At 42.9% G+C, this 10,167-nt stretch overlaps 1 protein-coding gene across 1 annotated transcript; it reads left to right on the top strand.

Annotated features, from left to right (window-relative positions):
- Window positions 1-1,512: 1,512 nt before the first annotated feature.
- mmd (monocyte to macrophage differentiation-associated) lies at window positions 1,513-9,637 on the top strand. The gene is made up of 7 exons (XM_072675127.1): window positions 1,513-1,827; window positions 2,717-2,798; window positions 4,192-4,352; window positions 4,471-4,545; window positions 5,941-6,042; window positions 6,785-6,854; window positions 8,549-9,637. Exons 1-7 carry the CDS (start codon window positions 1,802-1,804, stop codon window positions 8,750-8,752), a joined length of 720 nt encoding a protein of 239 aa, XP_072531228.1. The 5' UTR covers window positions 1,513-1,801; the 3' UTR covers window positions 8,753-9,637.
- Window positions 9,638-10,167: the final 530 nt, after the last annotated feature.

The following is a 10,167-nucleotide window of genomic DNA, read 5'->3' as shown; positions in this document are numbered from 1 at the left end:
AACACTTTAGCAACCATCTAGGAACACTGTAGCAACAATATCTATACCAGAGCAACACTTTAGCAACCATCTAGGAACACCCTAGCAACAATATCTATACCAGAGCAACACTCTAGCAACAATATCAATACCAGAGCAACACTTTAGCAACCATCTAGGAACACTGTAGCAACAATATCTATACCAGAGCAACACTTTAGCAACATTTTATGTGTCCAGCAACATCTAAGCATCTGCCAAGCAACACTTTAGCAACCATCTAGGAACACTGTAGCAACAATATCTATACCAGAGCAACACTTTAGCAACCATCTAGGAACACCCTAGCAACAATATCTATACCAGAGCAACACTTTAGCAACCATCTAGGAACACCCTAGCAACAATATCTATACCAGAGCAACACTCTAGCAACAATATCAATACCAGAGCAACACTTTAGCAACCATCTAGGAACACTGTAGCAACAATATCTATACCAGAGCAACACCTTAGTAACCATCTAGGAACACTGTAGCAACAATATCTATACCAGAGCAACACTTTAGCAACATTTTATGTGTCCAGCAACATCTAAGCATCTGCCAAGCAACACTTTAGCAACCATCTAGGAACACTGTAGCAACAATATCTATACCAGAGCAACACTTTAGCAACCATCTAGGAACACTGTAGCAACAATATCTATACCAGAGCAACACTTTAGCAACCATCTAGGAACACTGTAGCAACAATATCTATACCAGAGCAACACTTTAGCAACCATCTAGGAACACCGTAGCAACAATATCTATACCAGAGCAACACTTTAGCAACCATCTAGGAACACCGTAGCAACAATATCTATACCAGAGCAACACTTTAGCAACCATCTAGGAACACTGTAGCAACAATATCTATACCAGAGCAACACTTTAGCAACCATCTAGGAACACTGTAGCAACAATATCTATACCAGAGCAACACCTTAGTAACCACCTAGAAACAGCTATTCCTATAGCAAAGCCCTGCGTGTGTGTATATATATATATACACATGTTAACTTATTTTAAGCCCAAATTGTCTCAAAATGATGCTACATCAGAGTCTCAGACATCAGATACTTATAACCATCTGGTGTAACAGCTCTCTCTCTCTCTCTCTCTCATATATTTTTATCATCTACTATTAAGAGATATAAATGATTGAATTCCCTTTGAACTCAAGTCTATAAAAAGGTCTATCTATCATCATCACTAAACAGACTGACACGGTGCAGAAATGACATCACCCTCTCTCTCCGTGACAGCAGCAGCTCCACAGTTGGCCAATACACCAATAAACCCGCCACTGTACCTCGCCTCATCCGTGCTCCCGCCCCCTCAGCTATGACGGCAATAACGGTCAAACGCGAGACACGACGTGATTGGTCGGACCTGCCTCGTTGAACTCTTCTCCCGGACTGTGATTGGCTGACGCCTCGTCACTCAAGGCGGAAACGATGAATATTGTAATTGGCAGCCTCCGGGCGGTGTGGCCCGTCGTGTTTTGTAGGGTCAGGAGGCTCAGTGGAGAGACTGGTGTTGTTCCAGCACCAGTTGTAGAAAGATGGTCGCGGACTGGTGATTGTTACGGGGCTCGGGGTTGAGCTGGAGGTCAGCTATGGTGCCTTTCGGACGAATGAATGCGGTGCTTGGTTACCCTAACCTAATGTAGCTGGAGATATAGCTCGACTCGGGGTTCACTTCCCCTTCCTTCGGTTCAGCCACTGGGCTTTAGGGGTTTGCTCGTTAGTTTGGGTTAATTTGCTCATTTCTGAAACATGAAGAGGGTCAACAGTTTCCAAAGGTGAGTCCGGCGGTGTGACCAGGGGCATGGCTGTGACTGCAGCCCGGCTAGTTAAATTATAGCTCATTACAAGAGCCAAAACACCAAGACAGGCACTAATAACCAGCATTATTGTAATCATTTGCATGTTATTAGGAATATAAAAATATTATTAATATGTTCCTGGTGTCTGGAGTGTGTGTAGTAGTGGTAATCGCGGGAGATAGATAGCTAGCTAGCTGTGTAGCAGCTCGGCTAACTCCAGATGTGGAGGAGCTGGAACTGCAGCACTGCAGCAGCAGCAGCAGCAGCAGCACAGGCTCCCCGCTGTCATCAGCCACTATTACTAATATTATCACCCAGAATTCAGCTATGAGAGCTTATTTAATTATTATATCTATTAAAAATAGTTGATTATTACTATTATGTAATTGCATATGACACATAACTGCAGTCCTGTAGGATGGTGTGAGTACAGGATGACAGAGATGAGGGGTTGACTTATTTATTTAGATTTTTATTATACTGTATTTCTGTCAGTCAAATTCATATTTCTGGCTTGTATAAGCATGCTATAACACCCATCATAATTTATAATTACTATATATATATAAAATCGCCGTCATGCAAGAACCTCTATCTCTATATATCTCTATTGGCAACTTTACAGAGAAGGGACAATACCTTCCTAACCTTCAATAAAGTCCATTAGTAGCATGGCATTTCAGAAATCCAGCAATTATTAGAATATTTTATCCTAAGTTTGAATTCATGACTAATCAGTCAGTCAATATCAATATAAATAATTAACTTTAAATGTCATGAGTATTAAAGCACATCTTACGCTTCTGAAATTATGAGAATATAATATGAGTATTTTAATTATTTAAGTGTTTTTATTGTTTTCCAGATTCATGAACAGCAGAGCCGCTGCAAACTGCCGCTATCAGCCCACATGCTACGAGCACGCCGCCAACTGCTACACCCATGCGGTAAGACACCCGCTTTCATCGTCCAGCCCACTGGCCACCCTCGTCACCCGCTCGAATACGCGGCCCGCCGGTTTACGCTGGCTCGTGCTGCCGCGGGATTAGCCCAGGTTATGATGAGTAGCAGCAGGTACAGGGTCAGAACACCTGGCATGATACCCACCTGGCAACACCTGGGATCAGTTTCTGAGGGTGTGTGAGAGCGCTGTATCGCCTACACTGCTCTGAGACCCTTAGTACGGATCAGGTAGCTCAGGTAGAGGTGTTCAGTATGCTCTGCTGTTAAACATTAAATATGAAGGACTAACCATGACTGAAACCTGATGTATTCTTATTTTACTGTATACATGTGAAGAGATATATACATATATATTAAAATTTATTATTGAACTATTACACATTTTGTTGCTTTTTTCTATATTAAAAATTATAGTATAAAAGTATGTATGAAATTTATACTACTACATAATTTTGAATATATAAAGCCAATCAACTAAACGAGCAATAGTTCAATAATAGTTTTTAATATTATATTAATTTAAAGGTTTAAATAATGTTATAGTTTGTCATTTAGTAATTTACCCATTGTTTTACATATGACTGTATACATTTTATATAGAATTTACACATTTATAATAACTTTACAGGTTAACTTTTGAATGGTTCCAATGTAAATGTTTTTCCAAAGTAATTAGTTAATTTGTTAATGATGTCAAAGGGAAAAGTAGGAAAATTGGAGTTACAGTATACATATCTTGTGTATGCATAAAACTACAGCTACAAAACTTTTGATTTTTCTAAGTACAAATAAGTTAACAGACCTTTTTTGCTAATTGGAATACATTGTTTATTCGTTAATTAAATGCAAATCACTTATTAATGTTTTTTTTTCCAATATATTAAATTCAAGTTAAAATTGGGTTTAAAATGTGGAGAAAAATCTAAAGTTGTCTAATGTTTTCTGTGGAGGATTTTTAAAAATTTACACTTTAATTGAGTGATTTGGGGTATTAACAATTTAGTAAGACATTATTAGTTTATTATTTGATGTATATTTAAATACATCATATACATATATATATTATATACATTATGTATATGAAATTGCTACAAAACAAAAGACTATATATATATATATATATTACACTCAATGTATTTATTTTAACATATTCACTAACAAAAAAAAAAAACCCTGCTTACATGGTTTCTGTATCTAGACAATCCTCAGTGTTATCTAGAACATGAAGGACTAAAGTGCAGAGCAGAGCTGAACACGGCAGTTCTGAATGGTCTCTGTTCATTGGTTTAGATGTTGGGAGGGTCTTTTCAGATGCTCATGTGGTCCTCTTTGTGTGTGTGTGTGTGTGTGTGTGTGTGTGTGTGTGTGTGTGTGTAGCTCCTGATCGTGCCTGCCATCGTGGGCATGGCTCTGCTCCACCGGCTGTCAGATGACCGCTGGGAGCGAATCACAGCGTGGATTTACGGCATGGGCCTCTGCGCACTCTTCCTCATCTCCACCGCCTTCCACATCATCACCTGGAAAAAGAGCCACATGAGGTCAGAGCTGACCCCGAGAGGGGCCGGGGAGGGCCGGAGAGGGCTGGGGTAATGTGGAGTGTTAGAACTGTGTGTGAGTGTAAACATAACACAGGTGTTTGTGTTCTCCTGCCTGCAGGACCGTGGAGCACTGCTTTCACATGTGTGACCGAGTGGTCATCTACTTCTTCATCGCTGCCTCCTACACACCCTGGTGAGCGTCCCTCTCAGAAACCTCACTGTTCGACTGAAGGATCTTGATACTCTCGCTGCCTCGGCACAGTGTGTCACTTCAGGAGAGCTGAGGAACCCGCTCACATCTGCTCACCTGATGAAAGTAGAGGATCTGGATTGTATCCTGGTTAGATTTTAGCCGCACGCGTTTACACAGGGTGTAAAACGCATGTTTAGGCTGTAATTGGAGGGGCTAGTATAGGCAGTACTGGGAGGTGTTTTGGTTGTAGTGGGAGGGGTTAGTTTGGTTGTAGTGGGAGGGGTTAGTTTGGTTGTAGTGGGAGGGGTTCGTTTAGACAGTACTGGGAGGTGTTTAGGTTATACTGGGAAGGGTTAGTATAGACAGTACTGGGAGGTGTTTTGGTTGTAGTGGGAGGGGTTAGTTTGTTTGTAGTGGGAGGGGTTAGTTTGGTTGTAGTGGGAGGTGTTTAGGTTATACTGGGAAGGGTTAGTTTAGGCAGTACTGGGAGGGAGTTTGGTCTGGGAGGAATTTGGCCTCCACTGGTGTTCTTTTCATGCGTTGAACACACACATTTACTCTAGTGACTACACACACACACACACACACACACACACACACACACACACACACACACAGACATGCTCTGAGTAGTGGCCAGCCTTCGCTGTGGCACCTATTGAGCAGAGCGTGTTAAGGGTTGTTCTCCAGTGCTGAAGTTCTGCCTGTAGCCCCAGTGTTTAGTAAGTGGACAGTGATGTAATTCAGCACAGCAGTGATGACATCACATCACCCGTCTCTGGCTCAGAGCTTCTAATGCTGGTGACCCGGCTCTTTTGGCAAAGGTTTTGGCAAAAAGCTGAAGAGTTGAATAAGGCTCGTTAGATCATGGCTTGGCTTGGGAGGCGGCGCAGAGGCTTATGCAAACACTGGGATCTGATAGAAGAGAAGAACAGGGGGCGTGAAAACCGATGGTGCTGTGTGGGCATAAATGTAGAGCAAGAGTCAGATTTGGGACGTTGGGAAACTGCTGTTGTGACACCGGCCTTGGCAGCACTGAAGCTGTGGTATGTTAAGGAGCTCTCCAGCCAATCACATTGCGGGTGTTCAGTGCAGAACCGCTACTACTGCTGAACTGACCAGGTGTTTAGTGATCCAGTGCAGTGCTGCTGGGTCGACCAATTCAGGATCTCTCTCTTTACACTCATGTTTAACTGTAGTCTTTATAGCTCCTTGCATGAAATTGATAAATTACTGATGAATATTTTTGATTATTGGTAAATTACTATGGTAACGTGGTTAACCGTCCTTGTGTCTCGACCTGAGAGGTCTGAATGTTGCCAAGGAACACTTCTTGAGGGAATATGTCATTGATCTGTGTGTGTGTGTGTGTGTGTGTTTTGTGTGTGTGTTTAGGTTAATCCTGAGGGAGCTTGGACCTCTGGCTTCTCACATGCGCTGGTTCGTCTGGCTCATGGCTGCTGCAGGAACAATATACGTGTTCAACTACCACGAGAAGTACGTCCAGCCTCCTTCTGCTGTGCTGTGTAGTCAGTAGTCACTAGATTATAGTAGTCGCCGCCTTATACAGCACATTTTTCTATGACTAGTTGAATAATCAGCTTTAAAAGCATTTTAAACATTCCCTAAATTCTTTAATGGAGTTCCTGCATGCTCTGGAAAATAAGGAAAACCTAGAAAAGTCATAGAAACACCTGGATAATATCCTATAAAAACAAAGTATATCCAAATGTTTGTGGACACCCCTTCTAATAAATGCATTCAGCTACTTTAAGAAGTGAAAATGTACACACACAGCTTGTCTAGTCCCTGTAGAGAAGAAGTACTGCCAGTAGAATAGGACTCTCTGGAGCAGATAAACATCATGAACCTATGTCAGACGTGGGCTAGAGGGTCTAGAGTCGAGCTGTGGAGCAGTGGAAGAACTGTGTTCTCTGGAATTATGGTGGGTTCTGTGTTCAGTAGGGATGGAAGGAGGTGGGGTGGTGATCATCACAGCAATGCTCTGTCTTTCTACTCTAGTAGAAAGCCATCTTCTTCCAACAAATGCAGGATAAACTGATAAAAATTGGCAGGTGTCCCAATACTTTTGTCCATGTAATGTATCTTAATGCAAAATGATGACTACTTGCTTACCCTTTTGTTAATGACCGTCCCGACAGCCCTGATGATGCCGGGGACTGTCCTTTCCGGTCTGTCCTGCTTGCTGATTGTTCTTTGCCCTGTGGGTTTGTTGCAGGTATAAACTCGTCGAGCTGGCCTTCTACCTGACTATGGGCTTTTCCCCTGCGCTGGTGGTGACCTCAATGGTAGGTTTCAACTTGGCTAAATAACATCCAAATAGTATCCAGATTCTGCTGGGTTTGGACTCGTAGCCGGTGATCTAGGCTTAGCTAAGTTCGCTAGCAGGCTAAACGCCACAGCACAGGCTGTGTTCCAGCTAACTGAGGCCCGAATCCACCTGTTTAGAGGATAAGGTCTCAGATCTGAGAGTGCAGAGTCGAGGGAACGGTCTGAGGAGGGTTCTCCGCTGTTTTCAGGATTATTTAGCAGACGGACTCATTCATGCTCTGTCTTTCAGTCGAGCTCAGCGTCGCTGAACTTGCAACTACAGTGGGCTTGTTTATTTATTTATTTAACCTGTTAGTGGAAAAAACAAGCCAGATCAGTGAGCACCCACAGCGCCACCACCCTGTGACTCTCCTAAATGCACATTTTAGTGGGGAGCCTATGAGCTTATTTGGCCTTGTTCCTACTTTTGAAATACTGTCAACGTTTCTAAACACCATGGTTTACAGTATTACCGTTATGCCACCCCAGCCTATGAGGAATATTCTGCAGATGACTCAAAAGCCCGGTGTCCCGCGGTGTCCCCACACCACTGCTCGGTTTTAAAGGATGCTATCATTTACAAACAGTGTTAGAAGCCACGCACACACAAGTGTTGGAGATGAGAGGAGGCTCAGGCTGGAGTCAGTCCTGAGAGTCTGCCGACCGCTGCTGTAGATCTGGGTGTCGCGCTGTTTGTCAAACAGGATATTCCCCTTTCTCTGCTTTCCTGAGGTTTCCCATTACACACACACACACACACACACACACACACACACACACACAGTCTGCAGTCAGATGAGCTGATCTTGCTTTCACTCATGACATCTCGATACATGCTGCATCGGAAAGCATTTGCATAATTAATGAATTAATCAAGCAGTCAGTGGTGTGTGAGTGTGCCTCATTGCCTCAGCTGATTAGAGTCAGACAGCTGTAGTGGACTGTAGAGTCAGGCTGTGTCCTGATCGCCATCAAGAGCACTATCTAGAACTATAATAGAGAACAGACATGGTTCTAATTATTGTTCTCTATATTAGAAACGCAGGAGCACTATGTAGAACACTATTATAATGAATAGAAATGGTTCTAACCAATGTTCTCTACATCATAAACTCAAGAGCACTATCTAGTACGCTATTATAGAGAACAGAAATGGTTCTAATCAATGTTCTCTACATTATAAACTCAAGAGCACTATCTAGAACACTATAATAGAGAACAGAAAGGGTTCTGATCCTTGTTCTCTACATTAGAAATGCAAGAGCACTATCTAGAACACTATAATAGAGAACAGAAATGGTTCTGATCCTTGTTCTCTACATTATAAACTCAAGAGCACTATCTAGAACACTATAATAGAGAACAGAAATGGTTCTGATCCTTGTTCTCTACATTAGAAATGCAAGAGCACTATCTAGAACACTATAATAGAGAACAGAAATGGTTCTGATCCTTGTTCTCTACATTATAAACTCAAGAGCACTATCTAGAACACTATAATAGAGAACAGAAATGGTTCTTTATACTCCTGATTTTCTGATGTAGGGAACAGTAAGTAGGAACCGAGCCTCTCTGACAGCAGTGCTGCAGTCTCTGGCGCCCTCTTGTGGTGGCGTGGTGTGCTGACCGTGTCTGTGTGTGTGTGTGTGTGTGTGTGTGTTTCTCTCTGCAGAATAATACAGATGGTCTGTATGAGTTGGCCTTCGGGGGTTTCATCTACTGCCTGGGTGTGGTCTTCTTCAAATCCGACGGCGTGATCCCGTTCGCTCACGCTATCTGGCACGTCTTCGTTGCCATGGCAGCAGCCGTGCATTATTACGCCATCTGGAAATACCTCTACAAGAGCTCGCCCAGCGACGACTTCAGAGACGCCTGAACCCTCGTCTTTCAGCTTTTCCCACCGCCTAACATGCGCAAACACACACACACACACACACACACACACACACTTTACTCTCACCCTACAGCTCAGAACGCTTTTCCATCTGCTAGGCTCTTCGCTAACATCAGGGGGCGCTGACATGACATGAGCTACTGAAGTTTACGAAACGACCGTGTATTGTTTACTGTTTTCTAACCAGCTGGAGAACAGTGCCCTGTGTGTGTAACGGTGTGTGTGTGTGTGTGTGTGTAACTCTGCGTGTGAGACTGCAAACACTTCTTCTACACTTAGCTTGTGACTACAGGCGCCCTCCGCAGCTCATGTCTGTTTCTGGATCGAACTGTGAAAGTAGAACCTGCCGTTTTTCCTTTGCTTTTTCGTTCCGTGTGTCGGAGTGGTATTTTTGCACAGCCCACTGTGAACTGAGGCCGGACGTTCAAATCGTTTCTGTTTTGTCCATTATCTCATTATTATTATTATTATTATTATTATTATTTGTTCTTTTTAAACACGTTGTTATGGATGTTGTCGTGCCGTTTTCCCGAGCGATCACGCACGCGTTCACATTCCACTTCTCCTCGTTTTCAGTTTCAGCAGCTGTGATCTTCTACCCTCATTCAGGTTCTGGGATCTGATCAGGACGTACTTTTGCATTGAAGTGAATATTTTTCCACACTTTTCCACTTTTTCCACATTTCCACTTCTCAACTCATGAACTTTCAGTTTTCCACTCTTTTCCACTGTCGTCGTTCTCTATACTCAGCAGTATTTCAGAGTGCTGTCTTTTCCAGAAACAAGCATTTTTGTAACTCAAAGAACCACTTATATTTGATACTCCATGTTTTTGTGTTTTCCTCGAGTAGCTAGTTCAGTAGGGACCCCGGCGGGGGCGAGGGGTGGGGGTGGGGGTGGGGGTGGGCTGGGCGTTCTGGGGGAGCGCTGTTGTTACTGTACGCGGTTCTGAAGCTGAAACTGTACTGTATCTGCGCTCTGAGGGCAGAGCCGTGAAGCTGCCAGACATTAGCTGATGAGCAGCTGTTCAGTCGGCATTTCTGGTAGAGCCTCTGGGAGCCACTGTGGTCTAGCAGAAGTGTCCCGAGTGGGGCGAGGGGTCTTTCACAAGCAGGGTTTCTTAAAGACTAAAGTCAGAACTGACCTTTTGACCTTGTTGGGTCGTATCTCTGGTTATATTAAGCACAATTCATGTCGGATCAGTTAGAACGTAAATCTGAGGAAAATGTTTTGAAATTGTGAGAATTATTATTTTATTAATTCAGTTTGTTTCTACACTTGATTTAGGGTGTTGTTCTGTATCCAGGTCGTTTTGCATGTTAAATATAAACAAGCAAAATTATCTGGCAGATTTAAACACCTTCATTCAGAAATATACTGAAATATTCTTATAATAT

Source organism: Salminus brasiliensis, chromosome 3, assembly GCF_030463535.1.
Source record: "Salminus brasiliensis chromosome 3, fSalBra1.hap2, whole genome shotgun sequence".
NCBI classification, from domain to species: Eukaryota; Metazoa; Chordata; class Actinopteri; order Characiformes; family Bryconidae; genus Salminus; species Salminus brasiliensis.
The sequence above is the reverse complement of the archived record's forward strand: the minus strand, read 5'-3'. Positions and strand labels throughout refer to the sequence as shown.

Coding starts and splice junctions, on each gene's coding strand:
- mmd (XM_072675127.1), top strand. CDS start 1,802: ATGAAGAGGGTCAACAGTTTCCAAAG. Junction 1,828..2,716: donor AGGGTCAACAGTTTCCAAAG/GTGAGTCCGGCG, acceptor ATTGTTTTCCAG/ATTCATGAACAGCAGAGCCG. Junction 4,546..5,940: donor GCTGCCTCCTACACACCCTG/GTGAGCGTCCCT, acceptor GTGTGTGTTTAG/GTTAATCCTGAGGGAGCTTG.